The sequence below is a fragment of the Acartia tonsa genome, chromosome 14, assembly GCF_053477335.1.
Source record: "Acartia tonsa isolate MP-2025a chromosome 14, ASM5347733v1, whole genome shotgun sequence".
Taxonomy (NCBI): Eukaryota; Metazoa; Arthropoda; class Copepoda; order Calanoida; family Acartiidae; genus Acartia; species Acartia tonsa.
Window position 1 is genome coordinate 29,045,432 of NC_137273.1, and position 20,974 is coordinate 29,066,405.

At 31.8% G+C, this 20,974-nt stretch overlaps 1 protein-coding gene across 16 annotated transcripts in view; it reads left to right on the top strand.

The window, feature by feature from the left end:
* Positions 1-19,123, top strand: part of coro (protein coronin) — a 26,980-nt gene extending 7,857 nt beyond the window's left edge. Inside the window, exons 10-20 of one of the 16 annotated variants that reach the window (XM_080148822.1) lie at positions 5,492-5,574; positions 6,413-6,503; positions 7,560-7,661; positions 7,928-8,009; positions 8,590-8,696; positions 9,677-9,722; positions 12,275-12,408; positions 13,393-13,442; positions 16,480-16,945; positions 18,078-18,321; positions 18,765-19,123. In XM_080148822.1, coding sequence (XP_080004948.1) covers positions 5,492-5,574; positions 6,413-6,503; positions 7,560-7,661; positions 7,928-8,009; positions 8,590-8,696; positions 9,677-9,722; positions 12,275-12,402 — 639 coding nt within the window. In that variant the 3' untranslated portion in view covers positions 12,403-12,408; positions 13,393-13,442; positions 16,480-16,945; positions 18,078-18,321; positions 18,765-19,123. Of the gene's footprint in view, positions 1-5,491; positions 5,575-6,412; positions 6,504-7,559; positions 7,662-7,927; positions 8,010-8,589; positions 8,697-9,676; positions 9,723-10,400; positions 10,617-12,274; positions 12,409-13,392; positions 13,443-16,479; positions 18,412-18,764 lie in introns of those variants that run through there. The other 15 variants (XM_080148824.1, XM_080148826.1, XM_080148815.1 and 12 more) reach the window with 15 other exon arrangements.
* Positions 19,124-20,974: the final 1,851 nt, after the last annotated feature.

A 20,974-nucleotide genomic window follows, 5' to 3' on the forward strand; every position in this document is an offset into this window, starting at 1 on the left:
GAAGCAAAAAAATTTCAAAAGTGTGACATTATTCAAAAAAATGGATGGGAACGTACGAGATAGCGAAGCTTTTTATACGGATAAATCTAATGTACAGTACACTATAATATATTTATTAAGTCTTTAGTCTTGAATACTAAAGTTGCCTCGCTACTAGGAATATATGGACATGCTAGCGGCTACTCCCCTAGAGACCGCATGATGGTAGGGGGGAAAAGGCTTTCAACTTTAGTCAGAAAGAAAAAAGTTTTGTTTTCTAGTAGTGTTTTCCTAGGGGAAATTTAGACCTATTAAAAGCTTCACTGTAAAGGAGAACCATATCGGTTTAACTTGAGTGGTTAGCGAGATCATTCCTAGCACACAAACACACACACACACAGACAAACATTTATTATATAAGGATTAGACGGACATACACATAAACTAAAAGAAAGCTACGCTGTTATTAGAAAGGTTATCTTTCTAATAATGTGAACTAAACACCAGGGAAAGTAGGGATAGGACAACTGAACTAAAAATAAAATACTAGTTGCTTTGTCCCTATCTACCAGGGAGGGGATGCAATGGTAAAGAAAAAAAACAACCCTATGACATTTATAAAGCTTGCTTGCAATGCAAAACCAAAATTCGGACCACCATTTTTCGAGATCCATACTTAGACAAAAAAAAACTTAATAGTATTATATTAGCATTTTTATTAGGGTAAAGCGGGGCGATCTCGGTTTTGAGGTGAAGTCGGTATTTTTTTGACCACCTTCATTAAATGACATTTTTCTCCATGTTCTAATCGACTGACAGAAAAAAATTTGTTCCTTATTAAATTGCCTACAAAAAAGTATAAAATGAAATTTTTGTGAGATGAATTTTTAGGGTACTTATTGGGTCTTAAAGTCGGACGACAAAAAAAAATTTTTCGATTTTTTTGCTTCGGTCGGAAAAACGGTAAGTTGGACAAAAACTGGTAAGAGCTAGAGCTTAGACGTCTTCAGGGGACTTATTAAGAATCTAATGGGCTATCCATTTCCGTTTAAAACTTTAAAAAAGCTTGTATAGTTTTTTCTTAAATCGACTAAAAGTGAAGCGGGGCGAATTCGGTTTTTTCACTTTTTATACTAACTTTTTCAATTTTATATAAAAAAGTGAAATTTTCGAGAAAAAAAGTCAAATTTCTCGTACTTTGAAAAAAATTATTTTTTTTGTAGAAAAAATTGTCCGATCTTCATAATTTTTTTTGTGAATGCTCTTTATTACATTTAGCAACTTTAACCTTTAGGGCATGCTGTAATTAAATCAATATGTCATAGATTTTTTGAAGCTGGAAAATCGACCACAGATTTTGCCAAACTTTTCTTTTTTTTTCAACTTGATTTTTTTAGGAAATTTTGCTAATAGAACTAATTTTTTTTTGGCCAAATCTATTCAAAATTGCCTGAATTTTAAGGATCAGGCCTTAAAAGTCATAAAAAGTTATTTTTTTCTAGTAGTATTTTTATGTTTTTTATCAAAAAAAATTTCGAAAAAAAAAGTCAAAGGGATAGTTTCACGAAGTGCATTTAAAAAAAAATAGTGAACTGTAAGTTTTTTCTATTTTAAATAACGTAGTAGTGCATAATATAAAGTTATTGATTAAAATTAAAAGATTTGACCAGGGATTTTCCTTAAAAAATGAGTTTTTCATCTTTATTTTCAACTTCGTTGCGTGTTATATATGGCAAAAACTTTTTTCTTATAAATACAACTTTAGATAGCATTTACTAGTTAATAGAACTTCAAACTTTTTATACAACAAAATACACATAACAACAAAGTATGACCAATAAAATATTTAGTATGGTACTTAGAGTAGTGATCTTTTTATATGTCTTAGTAGAATATATTAGGCATTGGATAGATATGATTGTGATAAAGAATTTTAACATTGACCTGACCAAGCTTTTTATATTTGACAATATCTAAAAGAGTTAGTGATTTGCAACTTACATAAATTACATGAGAATGGTATTTATATGTATATATATGTTGTATGGTTAGTTGGTATCTCCGCGTGTGATAATGTGTATATTGTAAGTAGGTTTCTTTATTTTTTTAAAAAGAATCTATAGAAAACCTGTCCTATAATGAACCGGACGTTATTTTTTATGTTTTTTTAAGTAACTTGTCCCAAGGGGAACCCCTGTTCAATTTTTTTATAACTCTTGTGAAATATGTGGAAAAAGATTCTCCGATATTTGTGTTTTGGCTATACATATTTGGAAAAAAATAGACCATTCTCATGTAATTTATGTGGCAAATCACTTTAACTTTTTTTCGATATTTTCAAATAAAAAAAGTTTGGTCTGGTCAATGTTAAAAATTCTTTAACATATAATCATATCTATCCAATGCCAAATATATTCTACTAAGACATATAAAAGTTCACTACTCTAAGTACCTTAACTCTTTAAATACACTTCATAGAACTATCCCTTTCGCGTACTTCGGAAAAATAATTTTTTTTGGTAGAAAAAATTGACCTATCTTAATAAAAATTTTTGTGCATACTCTTTATTTCATTTAGCAACTTTTACCTTTTGTGCATGCTGTAATAAAATCAATACGTCATCGATTTTTCGAAGCTTGAAAATGCCCTACCGACTTCGCCTCAAGACGGGGCGAAGTCGGTGCCGTTTTAGAGATCAATTTTGACAAACTTCCCAAAGTCCTAGGTTTACGTCCTTTTAGGACCTGATCGACTTTTCCGAGATCTTTCTACTGGTCTTGGTCCCATTTAAAAAAAAATAATTTTTACGATTTGCAGGTTCAAAAAACCGAAAAAAACACAGAGTTCGCCCCGCTTTACCCTAACTTATTTAAGATATTTAGGAAGACAGTTTTTTTAAGTTTTTTCATTTTCTTATCCCTATATTCGAACAAACATAGATGCAAGAGAAAAATAGTGTGCATTCATTTCTGCATGGTTTTTAATACTAAAATAACGCAAAAAATTATCTCAAAAATACAAACTATAGGTAGGTAGCTTAATATGGACATGTTTCATTTTGAGGCTTTTAAAAAGCCAAATATGTAATGTTTAAAAGGACATGCTGGCTTTCTGGTAAATTTTATAGACTTGCAATGTCTGAATTATACATACCTGTCAGAGGAATCATAATTCCAAGTTTGAAATCGATAGGACAGTTCTAACATGCCTAATTTAACGAAAAATGAAAATCTGTTACGTACGGACGACCAATCTTAATTTTAGAAAAGCTTTGCATTTTAAAAGATACAATTCTATAAAGTAGTTTATTTTTTGTCTGATTTCGATAACTGATAAACTGAATTAGTTTTCCTTTTTATGAAAAGTTCACAATTTCACATAGGTCCGGTATGGTTTTAGGCTATTTTTCTGCACTCTTTTTATATACACATTTGCGGAAATGAATTCACAAAATAGTTTCTGGGGCGTGAAATAAAAAAAAAGATTTGTTAAAGCAATGTTTTTCTATACACAGAATCTGTCAATGCATTTATATCTAAGTTTTAGTATCGTAGCAATTCTCTAAATCAAAGTGACCGTCTGTCTGGCATGTTAGAAATGTCCTGGGTATAGATTTTAAGATGCTGATTCCTGAAGCAGTTAAGTACAAATAAGAAAGATGTCATCGTTTTTATCTATAAATTGGGACAAAGATAGATTGGTATCTTCCCTTAAAGCGCCTAGTCGGCTAAAAAGAAACCCATTCCCTTTATTTTGAAATTTATTGAAAGTAAGGAAGGGTGCATAGTTTTTCTTGTATTTTAATTTGTTCAGGTTAGGTTAAATTGGGTACAGGGCAGTATTTAGAGCAACGAAAGATTTATTTTCTATTAACCTACACCTAAATCTATAAAAAAAATAAACATATAAATAACTCTCAGCCTGCTTGCTTACTCACTAAGTAACAAATTCATTTGCGTCCATAGTAGCGCGACATTAGTAAGAGTTCATTATATTCCATCTTTATAAACACTTTACATCCTGTTATATAAAGTAGTAAGGTTTTTTATTTGCCCGTTTAAAGCTCACTTACACTGTTCGATTAAGTTTTCAATTTTAGAGAAGCTTAGCAATGTTCTTAGGATGGTTTAAGGCTATTTATCTGTTCGCTCCTTGTCCATTTGCATAAGCCATAGGATTGTTTTATTTAAATTCATTTTAGAATGTGTCGTCTTTGGATAGTTTTATGCTATTTTTAATGCACTCTATACATCAATATAAAACTTCTTAACTGACGTATGTACTCTGTATAAAGATTGGATGCACAGCTAGATAATTTTTAGCTAACACCTAGTTTTTTTGACGTCATAAAGCCGCTTTTTCTGTCTAAATAAATATGTCTATATACACACACAAACAATATTACACATACACTAGGAAACATGAACAAAAAAGTTCATTAGATTCGCAGTAAAAACAAACTTATAAAAAAGAAAAGTAAACAGTAATACATTCCTAAAATATTTAAGTATATTGAAAAAATTGTAATTTTCAAAAGAAGTATGTTCTTAAAAAGGATTCGGAATTTTCTTTGTTAAAAACATCTATTAAGGTCGCACATGATCTTGTTTGGTCATCTGATTTGTTAAGCTTCACTGCTGTGAATGTTGTCATACTTGTTTTTACCTTCTGTACAGTTTTACACACCTCGTATATAGAAAAGTTTTGAGTTTGAATACACAAAGTATGAAAAAGATCTTTGAAATGCCCCTAATCCTTACATAACAAAGACAAAGATGTTTGTTAATCGTCCTGTTATTGAAATGATTACAAAGCCCTTTATCAAAAATCTGATTTTACAAATCCCATGTTAGTAAAATTTTACAAAAACAGACAAACATTCGTTATGTTTCTTTTTAATGGATATGTTATTACTTGGATCTTCTTACACCAGATTTTCAAATTCTCTTATAAAGTGAAACTCACAGTGGGCTAAAATAACAATACAACCATCCACTTTACCCCATCCCCTCTCCTTCTTCAGGATGAACGAACTAACCAAAAAATCAGTTTATTGAAGGCAAATTAATATATCCACGAATTGAATATCCATTATGTTATGTAGGGATGGCAATAATTCAAATTTTTGGACCGGATTCGGATTCTTACCAAGAATTCGTCAAAAAAATGGCCGATTCTGGATTCTTATTTTTGGCGGATTCCGGATTTAAAAAATTAAGTGCTACATATGTCCTAAAAATTAATGTTCTTGGTGTTCTCTATAATTCACTTCCAAAATCGAACCAGATTTTAAAAGATTTTATATGTAATGATGATAATCTTAGCCTTCAAAAAGCGGGAGTTGAAAGAAAAAACTCAATACGCTAATTTTAGCTTACCAATTAAGAATCCGAATCCGCTATTAAAAAACGGATACCGGATTCGGATTCTTAAATTGACCAAAAATTGGGCGGATTCCGGATCCCTGATTCGGATACGGATTGCCAACCCTAATGATATGTTAAATTTCAGACTCAAGATCCGCAGAGAGGAGTGGGTTGTATGCCAAAGAGAGGGTGTGACGTCTCCACTTGTGAAATTAGCAGATTCTACAGGTATACATTTCAGGGATATGTAGGGATAAGATAATGGACGATCAATTAATACTCATCCCCAATGATTTTACACCCCTTTGGCCGGTTAAATTACACTAAGTTTTATAAGTTATCTTATTCGTTGCCTCAAAAATTTGCCGTGTCAAAACTTAACAACCAATAATTTTAGTTTACAAAAGAAGTAATTTTGTTTCTCATCATTGTGGATATACAACAATTTATCGTTTAATATCTTAACAATAGACAAATGTGATCCAGTTTTTGTTAGTTTGACTTTATCGAGGCCTTTAATATTCAGATGATTGTCTTCTAAGTTATTGTTTGTTTGTGTAGCCATTGTTTCTTTGTGTTTGGACCTAAGTAGTCATGGAGAAGGACGAGACACTTTTGTATAGCCACTAGGGCTATCAAGCTCCACGCTCAAGTACATTATGCCTTGACCCGCTGTCTCAAGGGAGCTACTTCTTATTACCTATTCCTCGCCGAGTATGGCAGGTGTCCCAAATTAAGTCACCGTAATAAATGACGCTCTCCGCAGAGGAGCTTGGGATAAGGGTTGTACAGATATTATGTACGTGTCTATTAAGTATCCAAACCACTCAATAATCTCCCTTCTTACACAACCAGGAGAAGTTGCGCTAATGTATTCCACTGGGACTAAGTTATAAAATACACAAATAAAGGGGCGGGATGACCCGTAATTGGAGGTCAAAATTTTCAAAGGGCTTCGATCGCGATACTCTTGATGTAGAATATTTCAGATTAGGTTTTGAAAAATCAAAATTCGGACAGTCATTTTAAAAACTACATGGTAAATAATATGTATTTATATATTAAGATTGAACAACAGTGGTTTCTGTCAAGTTATTCCCTTCAAAGTTCCCCGTAAATCTGAACTCTTCCAAGAGGACCTATATCCAGATACACAGGTATACATATTATACGGATGTGGACGTACGGGCATGCCCTAAAAATAGAGTAGCTACGCTTTTAAGATAGATTGAAAATAAGGAGGGTGATATTTTTTTATTGCTTTAGGTTTTTGTTATATTTCAGGTAATGGGTAATTAGACAAAGGGTAAACAAGGATGACAACATCCATAAAAGAGAGTTTTTGGACAGAAAAGGATAATGGCTCCCCTCATAGTTATCCTTGGTTTTTGGTCCTGTCTTCAAAGTGTCATCGGCCTAACACTACGGAATTATTGACGAGGTTTCCAGAAATGGATTCTTGACAATAGAATCTCTCCACTCTATATAATTTTAACAAGGATGATAACATTCATAAAAGCGAAGCTTTAAACGGTAGGACAAACGGACATTAACACTTGAATAGAGTGTCAGAACTGATTAATCAGAATATAAATGAATAAGAGTCAAAGCAAAATTGTAAGTAAATTTGTTGAAAAACTTTTTGATACGGGATAATGTTTATGAACATACTTACATTTTTAGGACTTGATTATAGAGTTGCTTTGCTTATAATATTGTAGTTTGTTGTCTTAGGAATCAGTATACCAAAAATCAGAACAATCGGATAATTAGATCAAATAAAAATTAGTTGTTAAAAATGTAAAAAATCAACATGTTTAAAACAGACGTACGGACATTCTGGTAATTATTATAGAGTTGCTACGCTTTCTAAATCGTACCTAACTACTACAGGAATCACCATGCAAAATTTGAAATCGATAGGACAATTCTAACATGCCTAAATTAATGAAAAAAGCTATCAATCTCAGACGTACGGACGGACGTACCGACCCTAATTATAGAAAAGCTTCTCTTTTAAAAATTAACTCCTTCCATTTATTTTCAATATACTTTAAAAATAGGGGAATTGAGTTCTCCATAAACAATTTGAGGAAAAGCACTTAAAAAACTTTCCTTATTTATATAATTTGAAATATAAAAGAAACATTTTTGTATAAATGATAATAAGATTTTACTTGATTATTGCGATATAAAAGTAAAATATTATTTAGGCCGAGGTGCCTGCCCTAACAGCTGACGAATGGTGGGTGGATAGAAAGAACGCTGACCCCGTCCTCGTGCCCATGTCAGAAAATGGTATTCAGCAAACTGAGGTAAGGATGCGTTGGTACTTGGCAGACAACCAACCTTTCAATTGCAAAAACCTGTTAATGGGCCAAGGAAATCTCCTACTATTAATTTCATGTCTGACATTGCAGCAGTAGATACAATTTTTAACCTGTATGGTGAAAATGAGTTTTAGGTTTCATTCAGACGGGTATCTTAATCCTTTACTTGCTAATGTCGAAAACCAGAGAAAACAACAATTTGGCGAAGATGCTTTAATGTTCTTTCACCTTATAATATCCTTTCTTTCTAGTCTGAAGACCTGGTTGTGAACAAGAAGCCAAATATTCTGAACTCTGCTCGCCCTGTGGGTAGACCATCAGCATCTGTTACAGGTATTTATAATATTCTGAACTCTGCTCGCCCTGTGGGTAGACCATCAGCATCTGTTACAGGTATTTATAATATTCTGAACTATGCTAGTCCTGTGGGTAGACCATCAGCATCTGTTACAGGTATTTATAATATTCTGAACTATGCTAGTCCTGTGGGTAGACCATCAGCATCTGTTACAGGTATTTATAATATTCTGAACTCTGCTCGCCCTGTGGGTAGACCATCAGCATCTGTTACATGTATTTATAATATTCTGAACTATGCTAGTCCTGTGGGTAGACCATCAGCATCTGTTACAGGTATTTATAATATTCTGAACTATGCTCGCGCTGTGGGTAGACCATCAGCATCTGTTACAGGTATTTATAATATTCTGAACTATGCTCGCGCTGTGGGTAGACCATCAGCATCTGTTACGGGTATTTATAATATTCTTAATTATGCTCGCCCTGTGGGTAGACCATCAGCATCTGTTACAGGTATTTATAATTTTCTGAACTATGCTAGTCCTGTAGATGTTGATGGGTAGACCAACACACACACACAGACATCCTGTTAAATAAGTCTATGTATTTGTAGGACCTGCCCCTGCCGTAGAATCCGTGGATGTGAAGGCCATCACAAAGGCTGTGATGGAGGAGTGCAGCAGGATGACCCTCGCTGAGTCAAACAAACAGAAAGAAAAGGTAGGAGAAAAGCCAATACATTTATTATTCCAGACAAAAATCCGTAAAACTTGGACATGAATTTTATTTCTAGTAGACTAAGATTTTATTAGTAGCAAAGCTACTCTATAATTCACTTTGTCAGTCCGTCTGTCAGTCTGTAACACTATGGGAGAAACGTGATTTTCTCGGCTTCTATTCAAGATAGACAGCTGAAATTTTTAGTGAATATTCTCATGAGATATGCCCATCTAATCTATACATTGTGTTGTCCATCTGTTTGTTATTTGGGGTGCTAGATCGATTCCTAGATTTTCAAGTTTTCGTGATTTTCTCAACTCCTTTTCAAGATACATGGCTGAAATTTTCAGGGAGTTATTAATTTCATAATCTACATATTTTCTTTAAGCTTTATTAAGATTTGTTCATTAATTGGGGTGCTAGATCGATTCCTAGATTTTTAGGTTTTCATGGTTTTCTCGATTCCTATTCAGGATTGACGGCTGAAATTATCAGGGTTTGAATATGCTCATGTTCTACGTAACATATTTCCATTAAGTTTCATTATGATTTGTCTATTAATTGCAGTGCTAGATCGATTCCTAGATTTTTAAGTTTTCATGATTTTAAGGTTGCGTGATTTAAAAGGTTTGATGATTTCCCTATTTTACCAAGATTAATGTTTATTGTATGACACTCCTAAATAGTAATTTTTTCATGATATCCATTCATAATTTTTAAGCTTCGCTACTTATGGCTGTTGTCATAATTGTTTTATATTAAGTCACTTACGACTTCTCCAATAATACGAGGAATGAAATTTTATGTTGATTTTCCCGATAGCCAGCTATATCCTTATGATATAAACTATTTATAGCTGACCATAATTACATTCCTTCCTAACTTAAATTTACTATTTTTGCTTTCTAATCTTAATTATTATTAGCTTATTAATTAACTAAGCTGTCCTTGTTTTTAATAAGCATATATTTTCTTTTTAGATTGATGAACTGAACGCTGAAATCAGAAAGTTGAAAGCCATGATTGGTAAGTTTAAAAAAAAATTAAGGTGGTCTGGGGAATATTATATTGAAGATATCTCGATTTTTACCAATCCATATGTTGAAAAAATTGTGTACTTTCCCTCAAAGTGCCTGGCGAGCACAGAAACCCCCGTCAATTTTTTCTATCTGTGTATCTCGTGTGTCTGTACCTTAAGATCTCGCTAACCACTGGACCAATGTGGTTCTTTACAGTAAAGCTTCATATAGGTCCGGAATTGTTTGTAACTGTTTTGTGGACTGTACTTCCCGAAAAAAAAATTGTTTTTTGTTATTAAAGTGGAGGGTCGACTCAACTGCCCTCCCACTTTCTTCAGTGGCTCTAGGTTCCTTCAGGGGCGTAGCTGCTAGATATAAACACAGAACAATATTTTTTATTTAAATCCTTATCTACTTCCATGCACTATTCTGGTGATTTGAATAACATACACAATCAGTAGGTAAAATTAATAGAAAGAGAAAAATGAAAACCTAAAATAGATTTTGAAAAAAAAAACACTTTTTAAATTAATTTTTATTTTTGTTAAAATACTCTAAAACATACCACCTATTACGTAACAATTTTGAAGTCTGAGATCATTTTCAATCTCTTAGATGATTTTTTAAAATAACCTTAAGCTTTGTAATTTTCTCCTGAGAACTAAATGATTTTTTTTATTTTTAGCATCACAAGAAAAGAACCCATAATAAATGAAACATAGCTTTAATCTTTTTTTTGCTTTAAAACATATGTAGCTTTTAAATAATAATAATTAAAACTTTTTTCGTTAAGCTTTGTAACTTGTAGCTTTTTGGCTTTTATCATTATCCTATCCTAAATCAAAGTATTCATATGAAATATTCTTTTGTCTAATAAACCAATTCTATATTTCCATGTAAAGCTTTTCTTATTTCTGCAATTATATGCTTTTATACTTTTAATTTTATTTACCTACTATGACGTATGAAGGTGTAAAAAAGTAGGTTGCCTCGGAGGGGGGGGGGGGGGGGATTTGTTTAAAGCTATTACATTTCACGCTTATAGCTTCCATCATAAGAATAACTTAATCGAACCATTCATATTCGAGTTTTATGGCTTCAGATAAAAAAAAACTACCTACTTTTTAAATTTTTAAGTACACTATTTAAATTGGCCTTTCTTTCCCTTAACTGAAAATTGCAGCCCAACTATAGCGGACATTCTTTCCCTTATCTGAAAGTTACAGCCTTACTATAGCGGACATTCATTCCCTTATTTGAAAATTCTAACCCTAGTATAGCAGACAATCTCTCCCTTAACTGAAAGTTACATCCTTACTATAGCGGACATTCATTTCCTTATTTGAAAGTTCTAACCATATTATAGCAGACAATCTTTCCCTAAACTGAAAATTTCAGCCCTACTATAACAGACATGCATTCCCTTATTTGAAAATTCTACGCCTATTATAGCAGATAATCCTTTCCTTATTTAAAAATTCTAACCCTAATATAGCAGACAATCTCTCCCTTAACTGAAATCTTCAGCCCTACTATAGCGGACATTCTTTCCCTTATTTGAAAATTCTAACCCTATTATAGCAGACATTCTTTCCCTTAACTGAAAATTTCAGCTTTACTTTAGTGGACATTCATTCCCTTATCTGAAAGTTACAGTCTTACTATAGGAGACATTTCTTCCCTTTTTGAAAATTCTTGCCCTAACACAGGGAACATTCTTTCTCGAATTAGAAAATTCCAACCCTACTAAAGCGGACATTCTTCCCCATATTCGAAAATTCCAGCCCTGCTATAGTTGACATACTTTGCCTTATCTGAAAATTTCATCCCTACAATAGCGGACATTCTTTCCCTTACATAAAAATTTCCTTTCCTACTGAAAAACTTTTCCCTTCTATAGGGACATTCTTTCCCCTACCTAAATTCCATCCCTACTATAGGGACATTCTTTCCCCTACCTAAAATCCATCCCTACTATAGGGACATTCTTTCCCCTACCTAAATTCCATCCCTACTATAGGGACATTCTTTCCCCTACCTAAATTCCATCCCTACTATAGGGACATTCTTTCCCCTAACTAAATTCCATCCCTACTATAGGGACATTCTTTCCCCTACCTAAATTCCATCCCTACTATAGGGACATTCTTTCCCCTACCTAAATTCCATCCCTACTATAGGGACATTCTTTCCCCTACCTAAATTCCATCCCTACTATAGGGACATTCTTTCCCCTAACTAAATTCCATCCCTACTATAGGGACATTCTTTCCCATACCTAAATTCCATCCCTACTATAGGGACATTCTTTCCCCTACCTAAATCCATCCCTACTATAGGGACATTCTTTCCCCTACCTAAATTCCATCCCTACTATAGGGACATTCTTTCCCCTACCTAAATTCCATCCCTTCTATAGGGACATTCTTTCCCTAATCCGAAAATTACAGCTCTGCCATAGAGGACACTCCATAATAAAAATTTCATTCTTGGTTTATTGGACATTTCTTCCCTTGTTTGAAAATTACAGCCCTATTATAGCGGACATTCTTACCCTAGTGAAACACGAGACCAGGATACGCACACTGGAGACCAAGACGAAGGACCAGGAGAAACAGCTGGTCAGCCAAGGCATTCTTCTCAATAACAACGGTCACGGAGAAGATTTGGACCCCGATGAAGTCTGAGTTACACAGGAAGAGTGGCAATTTTCATCTTAGTGCCTTGTGGTACATACCCCCATCTGCCTTTATTTTAATTAAAGATAAAGGGGTAGTTGCACGAAATGCATTTAAACTTGAATTTAGTAAACTGCATATTTTATTTTGTTCAATAGTTGAAACTGCATCTATAGGACAAATATTTGAAAAAAAAATTATATTTTCTACCAATCAATACTTGAAAACAATATATTTTGTATATATAGTATGCAACTTATATGGCTGTCCTATTTTCACAAAAACAGCATGATGACTTTTAGAGGTTCATAATTGTTTGTTAACTATTGTAATACAAAACTATGTATGTTAGATAGTATTCTTTTACTTATGCTTGCGATCTAACTTGATAAATGCACTTCATGCAACTATCAAAAAAAAATAGCGGACGTATGGGAGTGGAGCAATTATCTACGTTTCTATGCATATATTACTTCTGGTTAGTCTGGTTAGGTTAGGTAATATTGTCACGGAGGGTTTGGGGCAACAATGGTAATATACGAGGAACTCAACATGTGACAGAATTGATAGATTTATAAACACAAACTGATTAAAACTTTAGGTATAAGACAATAGACGATAAATTGATGTTTACCTCAATGAAAATGAACAAATTATCCAATCTATAGATTTAATTTTTTTAGTTGAAACGTTTTATTCTGTTATTTTGAACCAACCAACCAAGCTGTAATAAAAGTTTTAGGCAAATGAAAGATAGAGGGCGATTATAAAACCTTGGGTACTATATTAATTTACTGTCTAATGCCCCATCCATTCCTTGATTAAAAGATACATAATAGTAGAAGCATACGGATTAGTAGATGTATAGATTGACTTACTTTAAACATTTAAACAGATATAGATAGATATCAATTGATAATTAAACAAAAATAAAAACTGACAAACAGACAGACATCAATTTGATTTTAAATAAAGAAATAATAATGAAAGCTCTGTTTTCAGTTTATTGCTGTGCCAAATACCTACAGAAACAATAACAACGATTAAAGGTAGTTTTATTTTTGCTACTCTCCCTTTATATACTGACTTTCTTGATAGACAGTAAAAAATAACACTTTATATGCTTTTTAACTGAATAATATCCGCTGGACTAGAACTGGTTCTCAGCCATACTGAATGGTCATGTATATCGACAGATTGGGTCCAACAAAACTGGTTTTTATCTTACAAGTATTTATTTTAATATGCGTGGAAAACTGTCTCAGTCCCTGTATGTTTCTTTTATCTGAAAGCTTGGCTGACCCAATTTTATGTTTGTTTCATTCATTTACATAGTGGTGGTGCTTGCAATGAGAGTTCAAATTATTTGGAGTTGGGTTGGGCCGGATATCTGGCCAACGTTCGATATCAAATTTACCGGATAACCGGATATACGGCGTCAAAAATCAGCCGGATATCATGTAACCGAATAGTTTTAATATCCGGTATCCGGCCGGATACTGAAAATGGCCGAATATCCGGCCTAACCCTAATTTCGAGTAAAGTACGCAGGAATGAAGAGGACATTGGGCTGTAAATTTCACCAACGTACCCCAAGTTTATTATTGGTTGGTTTCCAAGTTTTCAGCCTCAAATATTAAATTATAGAGGGGGAATATGGTTATTTATCATTATGAATGTATATTGATTCCTCATCCATTGTCTTATCCCTTTAGATCCCTGAGTGAAAACGCAACGGTGATTTCTCTCAAAATGCTTGACGAGCATAGACATAGACAGACATCCTTGTACTTTTATGTAGGGAGAAAGAATATTAATATTCTGAGTATTTTGTCTATCTATGCATGCATCTGTAATGGAATGAACAGCAAAGCTGTTTTAAGGGTCAACTCACTGTGGTCTGATACTACAGATTTGTGTGCAGTTTATGTTTTAAATTTTCATAATAAGGATTCGTATCATATCTATGCCAGGGAGCGAGTGGATAATTAACTGTAAACTATACTTGCATCAAAAGTCTCATAAACGCGCTTTCATTTATTCCTTAGCCTTAAAACCTTGGTGACTTTGATGAAAGCTTGATTGGTTGGTACAAACTTAAAAGTGTCTAAATTTTTCTACCAATGATTTTAATTTACAGAAGGAGTAATCATACCTTAGATGTTCATCAATATATTTCATTGCCTTATCCCTTTAACAATATTATCCCCTTTTTTAGATTATACTCATTGGTGGAAAAGCATCAACTTTTATGTTTGTACTCAAAGTTTTTAAGCCAACAAATTAAAGGACGTGTGTATATAACTTTGGGTACCTCAGTTCGATGTTTCTCTAGAAAATGAGTTGGGCATTTAATTTTATTTTTATTTTTGTCCTTTACTGAAGTTTAGTGTATAATAAAAACAAAGGAAAGAGAAAGGATTAAGGGTCACACACTTGTGAGAAAGCTACACAAATTGTGTCATTAACAAGGATGAATAAATTAATACGTACTACAGTAGCATAGCCGACAGAATTAAACAAGGAAAATGATGTGCATAAGAAGCGCAGCAACAATAAAAAAACAGCACATTTGAATGTTTTATATTGTTAGAATTTGTGTTATAACAAGAATGACAAAATTAAGAGGGGGGGGGGATTTTTTACACATTTGCGTAAACAGTGAGTATAGGCTTTATCTTTTGACTGAGAGGATAGGTTATTAAGGATAAAATCATTCTTATATGATAAATTTTCCCAAGTTTTAAGATTTTTGGATAGGCCTCCAGGTTCAGGAGCTGCAGGCCTCCAGGTGGTCTCTGGACAGGCAAAAATCAAAATAATTTTTTTATTTTCGAAAAGTTAGAGGTCATTTTATATAACAAAATATGCATATTTTTAAGTGTTATTTACATAATTAAAGAAAAAAGATGCATATTTTGTTAATAAGTTGACCTCTATCTCTTAAAAAAAATTATTTTTATTTTCACCTGTCAAGAGACCAACTGGAGACCTGCACCTCTTGCACCTTGAGGCATGCAGCTCCTCAACCTGGAGGCCTATCCGAAAAATCTTAAAACTTGGGAAAATTTATCATATAAGAATGATTTTATCCCTAATAACCTATCCTCTCAGTCCAAAGATAAAGCCTATACTCACTGTTTACGCAAATGTGTCAAAACTTCCCCCCCTCTTAAAATTTTAGGCTTAAACTTTCTGGTAATGATTGTATAATTTCAGCTCTTTCTAAATTTTACCTAACTGATACAAAACTAGGCATATCAAGTTTGAAGGCGATATGACAATTTTAACATGTGTATATCACTTCTAAAAGTGATAAGTTGAGTGATTTCTATATCATAAACTCTTTAACATCGCTTAATGACACGATAGTCTTGGTTTTTTTTCTTACTTTTTGCAATTCACAATGGGTTAAAGCATAGACTAAAATTTTGTCTCTTGGGCTAGAAACTTGATTTGTGAGCTACCAAAGACTTAATATAATCGCTATAATAAACAGTAATTGGTCAAATAATATTTTATGCAATATCTGCGGAAAATTCTCTATAATACGATAGGACAAAAAAAAACTACTCTGTCATTGTCTTGTCCCTGTAGCATGGTGTATTTTTGCCCCACTTGCAAGTCAAATATGGGTCAGCCTACTCGAAACTTTTTCTTGTAGCGAAGTTTATCTATAATTACAGTGTTTATCTGTATGGACGTTTTTTTAGCAGTGACGCCACTTTATAAATCACTTTGTCTGTCAGTCCCGCAAGTCCTTAACACAAAGATTACGTAAATTAATACCTGTGCTAAAATAGAATTTAAACTCTAGAATATGACATGGCAATTTCCGTAATGAGGTAGGTACAATGTTGTAGAACTGTAAAAAAAAAACGGTGGTAAAACCGCTGCTGCCGCCGATAACTACTATCTCCCGGCGAATTATTTGTTTACTATTTCTCGCCATATCTACTGTCTGAAGTCTTAGAATACAAAATTTTGCGGGATCTTACATGGAGGGTGGGGGGGGGGGGGGCTGATGGGCTGTTTATTACATTAGTCCCAAAAGTTTCATAATAATGTTTTCTTATTTTGCTTTAGGAGTGCCAGCATTAACAAGAACAAACACACAACAACAACATCCAAAGGGGCGGTGGCAGAATTTAAATTGATAAACTCAACATTTTGGTGACACTAACGAAAGGCTTTTTAGCCTTTTAAAGTATTAATAAAAAAAATACTGAAATGACTCATTAAAAGTGACTTATTAACCAAACCAAAAAATGAAATGACTCAAAGTATCAAGAACAAGATTATTACAAAGGAGGTTAAAATTTGCAGAACAACGTCCTTCGTCTGGCAGTGCATCACTGCGAGTTACTAAATGACTCCGTAATTAATTTTCTTAAGGGTTGCATTAAGAGAAAAAAAAACTATTTTATTACTCAAACAACAAGGTAAAACATGACTTTAAAAAAATTAAATTTTTTCGCCGCCTTTTTTATAAACTTTAATAATTTTATAACATTTTTTAATCATAAAAAAAAACTCTTTCATATTATTAATGGTCTAATTTATATTTTATTATATTCTTATTCCTTTCTATTTAGATATCTAGATAGCTATTTTCTATCTATCTGATCAAGTATTTGATGTGTTTTGTCCAGTGTTCCCATGCGTGATAGTATGTGAGATAGATAATAATTTGAGATAGCAAAAAAACACAAAATATACTTTCTATCTTTTATAATGTGGTTTTTTTTATTATTTTGTTTTACTTTAATTGCATGTTTCTTTATTAACATAACTTATTTTAATGAAATAGATACGTATATTAATTTTAAAAGTATTAATCAATTTTAAGAAGGTATTATTGAAATAGGTATTTTAGGAATATTTTGTAAAAAAAAGATTTTATCGGTATTTTTTTGTAAAATTATTATAATCAAAACATTTTTTATCGAGAAATCATGAGGACACATTAGAAATACTAATAACTTTACAATTAATATATTCCTTAAAGATAAAACTTAAAAAATAAGGCAAAATTATGGGCATTTTATTTTTTAATAAAGATTAAGGTATGGTAAACTTTGTTTTAAATCAAAATCATTAAATTTTGTCACTCATGATGCGAAAATACACCACGTAATCTTCAAAAAGCAACGATTCTTTTTACGATAAAACGCACATTATATTTAAGATCTTATCTGGTGAAAAATAATTAATTCTTGCTCATTTTTTTTATGTTAACAACCTTTTAAAACGAATTTTTGAGTTTCAATTTCAGAATAAAATGAATTGCTCAAAAATGAAATGCAATTTTTTTTTAAAAGAACATTTTAATTTCCATTTTTAACCAACAAATAACATATAACTAGTCAATAATTGTGTATAAAAACTGGTTTTTAGACAAATGATAATTATTGCTGTATTTAAAGGGAGGTTGAGAGATTTATATGTCAAATTCATTTAGTGATTTTATATCTAAGAAGCAAAATAATTTTTGATCAACCCCTCCTCTCCCACTTTTCTTAATTAAACGAAATGAGAATATCATTAACGAAACTTATAGCAATCAAATTATTTTATTAAAAATTTTGTATCGGAAAAATAATATGGATTATTTTCACTAAAAGTAAAAAATATTGAGAATTTTAATATTTTTCACTTTTATTTTGAAAAAATTAAATGAAAAGGTCGTTTCGTCTGTTGTGATCGCTATCTTAATCATTGTTTGTGCTATTAATATAATCATATTGTAATTTTTATCATTTTTTAGGTTTTAAGTTTTCTTTTTGGGTATCTATGAAAAATCATTTTTGTCTGATAACCATCGCGACAGTTTTTCTTAAGATAAAAATCCTAAAAGAAACTTGAATTCATGAAAAATGGTAAAAAATGTTAAAAACAATCCAAAAATTGTCTCGTATTTGTATGATTGTAAGTTTTTATATCTAGATTATTATTTTATTTTTTAGATTATACTACATTTTAGATTTTACATGTAGCCGTAGATACTTTGTAAAAGAAGGAGTAAAATTTTCTTTTAAAACAGTAGAACAAGACCATCAAAATTCATGAGATATGTCAATTTAAAACAAGAATATCGAAGTCGGCAGTTTTCTTATTCAAATTTTCATTTTAAGAGGCATTAAAAATGATAATGTCCGTTTGGTGGTTATTTTAACCTTAATTTTCAATTTATTTAAGATGTTCTACAATTTAAAAGTATTTTAATTCCTATTATACAATTCTAATTTTAGAGAGAAAAAAGGACGTTTTTGTATCTTTTGTAATCTTTTAACATATTTATATCGCTCAAACTATTTAAAAAGTCCTTTTTTGTATTTTTAAAATGTAGTATAAAAACTTCGCTTTTGTAGGTTTTTAAATGCTAATAATATGAACTAAAATGACGAATTTGGGAAAAAATTATATTAGATTTTTTCTCTTTTTGTCTCTTTAAAGAAAAAGGGAATTATTTCTTTAAAAGTGCCTCAAAAAAATTTGTGATTTTTTACTACAAAAAGTATTGTGACACTTTTAATAGAAAAAATTCTCTAATTTTAAAATAACAGTTTTAAATCAATATTTATCAAATAAACGCGCCAAGTTTAAAATTGGCTTTTAATGTTTTTTTTTACTATTATATAAAATAATATTATAATTTAATTATTAATTAATATACTTAAATAATTTTCATAATCTGATTAATCTTTATAATAAAATTATGATAAGAAAATGTTTGTAGATTGTTGGTTGGAGGCGTAGCTGGTCTAGTTTTAGGGGATGTCTTCGTACGTCTTTAGCTTTCGCTGTATAGTTTATCTGAAATGGGTTTTTGTAAGATGAATGCTGCATTTTTTTTAGACATTTTTTCGACATTGATTGATTAAACAAAGACGATAGGATTTCAACAGAGTATACAACTTAAGAATTCAAAATTAAAATTATTAGTTTAGCTATTTGTATAAGGTCTAATACAGCTCTAAAAAGATGCATTAATTAATATGCAGCAAAAATGGATTGGAGATAATTTGTTTTTCTTCTATGAAGGCCGTACCTTCAAAAGCGAAATAATTAAATAAATAGTTGTAAATTTCGCGAATCGAAAAATGCGGCATTCATCTTTCAAAAACCCATCTCTGAGATGGGTTTTTAAAAGATGCCGCGTTTTTTCGACAATTTTTTAGACATTGATTGATTGAACGCAGACGATGGGATTTCAACACAGAGTATACAACATAAAAATTCAAAATTTTAAAATTATTTTTCTAGCCATTTGTATAATGTCTAATACAACTTAAATCCATTTTCGCTGCATATTTATTTATGCATCTTTTTAGAGCTGTGTTAGACAGTATACAAATGGCTAAAATAATAATTTAAAATTTTGAATTCCCAAGTTATATACTCTGTTAAAATCGTACGGGGCATTGATCTTCAAGATGGAATAAGGTTTTTAACAGAGTATACAACTTTAGAATTCAAAATTTTAAAATTATTATTTTGGCCATTTGTATAATGTCTAATACAGATCTTAATAAATATGCAGCGAAAATGAATTTAAGTTGTATTAGACATTATACAAATGGCTGAATAATAATTTTAAAATTTTGAATTCTTATGTTGTATACCTACTCTATGTTGAAATCCCATAGTCTTCGTTCAATCAAGCAATGTCGAAAAAACGCGGCATCTTTTAAAAATCCATCTCTGAGATGGGTTCTTTAAAGATAATGCCGCGTTTTTTCGACATTTTTTACGCTATGAATAATAAGCGCGGCATTCGTGAAATCTAAAAGAGTATACAATGATTTATTTAATTATTTCGCTTTTGTTGGTACGGCCTTCATAGAAAAAAAAAATTATCTTCAATCCATTTTTGCTGCATATTAATTAATGCATCTTTTTAGAGCTGTGTTAGACATTAGAAAAATTGCTAAAAAATAATTTAAAATTCAGTATTCTTAAGTTATATACTCTGTTTGAAATTCTATCGTCTTCGTTCAATCAATCAATGTCTAAAAAACGCCGAAAAAACGTGGCATTCATCTTTTAAAAACCCATCTCTGGATAATATATATCGGACGGGATATAATACCAAAAGATCTTTTTTTGTTGTATCTTTAAACATATCTCAAGATTATAGGGTCAAATGCCTATCAGACAACCATTCTTTTGATTGCATGTCCTTGGTCATGTTATTGAGTTGCGCCTGTTCTGGGTCATGAAATTCTCCATACTCTAACCTTTATAGCAAACTAGGGAAACACATTTAAAACGTCTCGAGTTAGGAAGCGGAGATGGGCCGAGATTCGAACTTATCGCCTTTTCGCGACATAAAAACGAGTAGATGCGCTGCGTTTAATGCAATATTCCCTTTGACGCTAAACAGAAATACTCCTTTCAATGAAAATCATTAGTAGGAAAGACTTGACAATACTAGTTCCCAAAAGAACGTGTCCTGACTTGGGTGATTTTTTAACCCATTCGGGACGATCTCCCCAAGTTCAAAGTTTTGATTCACCGGGGTTGAATAACATAGATTTTTTCAATAATTACTCAAAATAATGGGACCTTAAAACCAACT